Source organism: Parasteatoda tepidariorum, unplaced genomic scaffold, assembly GCF_043381705.1.
Source record: "Parasteatoda tepidariorum isolate YZ-2023 unplaced genomic scaffold, CAS_Ptep_4.0 HiC_scaffold_331, whole genome shotgun sequence".
In the NCBI taxonomy this organism is placed as follows: Eukaryota; Metazoa; Arthropoda; class Arachnida; order Araneae; family Theridiidae; genus Parasteatoda; species Parasteatoda tepidariorum.
In genome coordinates this window covers 11,185-14,865 of record NW_027261662.1, presented here as the reverse complement: position 1 = coordinate 14,865, position 3,681 = coordinate 11,185, and the positions used below count along the sequence as shown (strand labels likewise).

Genomic DNA, 3,681 nt, shown 5'->3' with positions numbered 1-3,681 from the left:
TATGTATATGTATATATATATGTACGTATGTATATGTATATATATATGTACGTATGTATATGCATATATATGTATGTATATATATGTATGTATATATATCTATATATATACACATAGTATATATGTTATGCTTTGAAAGCATAAACATTGTAAATTCCTAGTGTGGCCGGTTTTTGTAGAAAAATATACAGGAACCTGGAGAAATAATACAATTTTATTAAAGTTAGGGCCAGTGGCCCACAAATGAGAACTTTACATGTTGGTGGATAGATAGAGAAGAGCACATTTGACCTTGGAAAAAGGGTTTTTATATCTTTCTGGACAGTATATTGAAATATTAATAGGTTTTAGTAACGTGAGACTGATCAATTTCCCAAGCTACCCATCTGAAGGAAGGTCTGATCAATATGCTAGCCAATTGGTCAGAACTTCCCCGTTCTCGCAATTTCAAATTAAAATTAATTAAATTTAGTATATTGTCCAATATTATACATTTATAAATAAAGTATTACAACAATAACATTGATATAAAAGTAACTAAATATTTCTGCATAACTTTGAATAATAATAATTAATAACTTTATAATAATTAATAATGATAATGTACTTATTTTCTTTTCCTGTTGAAAAGAATAAAAAATAAAATAAAAAATATCAAACCAAAATTTCACAATTTGTGAAAAGTTCTTCTCTTGAAATAAACTGGATCCATTGTTCAGGTCTGTAGCTTTCTAAACTTATTATATTATTCGTCCATGGAAGAAGAAGAAAATGAATGTTTGTGTTCTTTATCATCATTGTTTCATTCTTGAAACAGTTACTATTCATGAAGTTTTTAAAATTCACTTATCATTTAAATTGTTTTTACTTATTATTCCATTAATAATTATGTATTTTAACAAATATTGTGTAGAATTATTTAAAACATATGAAATACACTTCAAAAAAAAAAAACATTTCTAACAAGAAATGCAAGTAATCTAATTTAAAGTGCTTACTCTTACAAATAATATTTAAAATATTTCAATAGCATAAAAATTTACATACAAAGTACAAAATAAATCTTTGTAGAAAATAATATGCTTTATTCCAAATTAATAAAAATACATGCATTACCCATTGATAATGATTGATAGTCTAAGTTGGGTTAAATATTCCCTACTAGACGGAAAAAAATAGGGTTCTAAGTCTGTTTACTCATGCTTGATCCTTAATATTGAGGAGAAAACACAAGTAAAGAAACATTCTATGTGAAGAGTCCCACAGTTCAAATAGATAGGAACTTATCTTCTCTAGAGAGAGAAAGTTTTTCTTGTAGTTTTACCTCGAGTTTGGTCCTGAATTTCTATGCATTCATTTATGTAGAGCGTAAATAAGTCTTTCTCCAGGCATTCAGATATGTTATTTATTTTCCAATTTTCTTCCAAATGCAGGGTTTCACATTTTTTATTGAAATACTTAATCCAGGAGGGGAAATTCTTTTTATCCTCACACGGAGAAATACTAAAGCGCGCTGGAGCGTCCATCTGTTCTTCTTCAGAATCTGACATTATTCCTTTAATTTTTCAGTTTTTTAACTCCAAAGTCATAAAAATACACTAATAATGAAATCATAATAAAAAATAAGAAAAACAACTGATTTAAAAAAAAAACTTATTGTTTTTCTTAACTTTCTTCGTGTTTTCTTGTATTTATTTATTTTGTTGTATAAATATATATATGTGTGTGTGTGTATATATATACACATACACACATCCTTAACTATTACCTGAAAGATTGTGAGAAAATCAGTTACATCACAATGTACTTTATTTATAATTGAACAGTGTAATTGCTTGATATGAAATTCCTTTAAAATCTAAAATAATGATATTTTTACTATGTGCAATGTGCCACATTTTAATATTTTATGCATTTAATGTAATCCTGTATTTCATGTTCGGTGGCAGGTTTTTAAAAGTTATGAGGATTAATTATCAAATAAAATAATTTGCCACACATTCTATTGAAACATGCCAAAAGTTGGTACATTACATTTCAAATTAGTCAGTAATGTAAGAAGAATATTCCATAGGAAATAGGTTAAATATTATAAGAATAATAAATTGAAGTATTTTATCACATTTTACCTAAAAATTTATGCTTCTGAATAAAATTTTAAAGTTCCAGTCAAATTGAAAGTTGTTTAATGCTATAAAACAAAAATAACTTAAAAAACGATTCTAAAATTACAAAAAATAAAGAATGCCTTTAAAAATTATTACACAATGTTAATATAAAATAATTGTAATTAAAAAAACTTGCATTGTGCATAAATTAAACTAAATAACTAATAACCTCAATTATAAACTGTATGAATATTTATCCATTTCAGCATAAAAATCTTTATGTAATGGTTGAAAATTTTTTAAAAATAAATATCAAGTGGTTTTTTAGGATATTACTAATGCCAAAAAATGATAAATATAGAATTATGTTGTTAAATTATTAACGATTAATTTTACATTAAGGATCGTTTTTACGATTAATTCAACCCCAATTTTTTTCGGCATACCGTGGGCCCTTAGCGTATGAAAACTTTATTTGTTTTATTATTCAAAATTTTATGATTTTTGGCAATTGTCAAAAACTATACCAAAAGATTTTTTGTTGACGTGACAGTTTAATCCGGATGAAACCGTCAATTGTCTAAAATTTGCCAACACTGCCTAGTTATATTTTTATTAAAAAGTGCTTAAAAATACTTTTGAGTGCTTAAAAAGCGCTTATTTTTTGTTGAAAAATTGGCTATGCACCCTGAATAAGTTTAATTCAATTATATATAAAAATGATAAGTTGCATTTGAAATTTTTTTTAATTTTTTATCTTAATTAGTGAGTCCTCCTACTTAAATTATCATAAATGTTTAAGTTTATGTTTAATGAATTGTCTACATCTTTAATTTATTTATTTTGTAAGAAGTAATTTTTTCTTCTTTTTTACAGCGTGATGGATGTCCAAAAATTGTGAACTTGGGTAGTTCCAAGACTGATCTGTTTTATGAAAGAAAAAAATATGGTTTTAAGAAGAGGTGACCCCCCTCATCTCTTTCGAATCGACATGCTTGGACTTTCATATGAATAAATTTCATGTATTTTGAATCTTTGCATTCTTCACTATCTGTATTGTAATCATTTTAATAAAGCAAATTTTTTTTCAGCTAGTTTAAGTTTTAATATAAATTTCTACTAAATCTTTTAACACTATACATACCAACACTTAATCTACACCTATTTCTACCATAGTCGGTCAAATTACCGGTTTCTTGATTGAATGTATGAAATATGGATGTTACGAAGGAATTAAACTGAATAAAAACTTTGTTATAATTAAACAAAATTGTATATTGCTAATTTTTATGCATTACAACACACAAGGAATAAGAATTATTAATTCATTACTTAACACTTTTTTTACATATACAGGGTGTTTCCATTGGGCATTTTCCGCAAACATATTTCTTCTAATTATTATTATTTCTATAATTCTTATAATTATAAAAAATAATAATTCTTATAATTAATATTATTTCTTCTAAGAACTTGTGCTGTCTCGATTGTTTCGACATTTTTCTGGGTAAAAACTAACAGTTATTTAGAAATGAAGTAAAACTGTCAAAATGCAATACAAGCTACTTACAAA

General features: G+C 25.5%; 1 protein-coding gene across 1 annotated transcript in view; it reads left to right on the top strand.

Annotated features, from left to right (window-relative positions):
- LOC107450906 (PHD finger protein 5a) overlaps positions 1 to 3,202 on the top strand; it is a 14,183-nt gene extending 10,981 nt beyond the window's left edge. Inside the window, exon 4 of the mRNA XM_016066853.4 lies at positions 2,985 to 3,202. Coding sequence (XP_015922339.2) covers positions 2,985 to 3,074 — 90 coding nt within the window. The 3' untranslated portion in view covers positions 3,075 to 3,202. The remainder of the gene's footprint in view (positions 1 to 2,984) is intronic.
- The last annotated feature ends 479 nt before the right edge of the window (positions 3,203 to 3,681 follow it).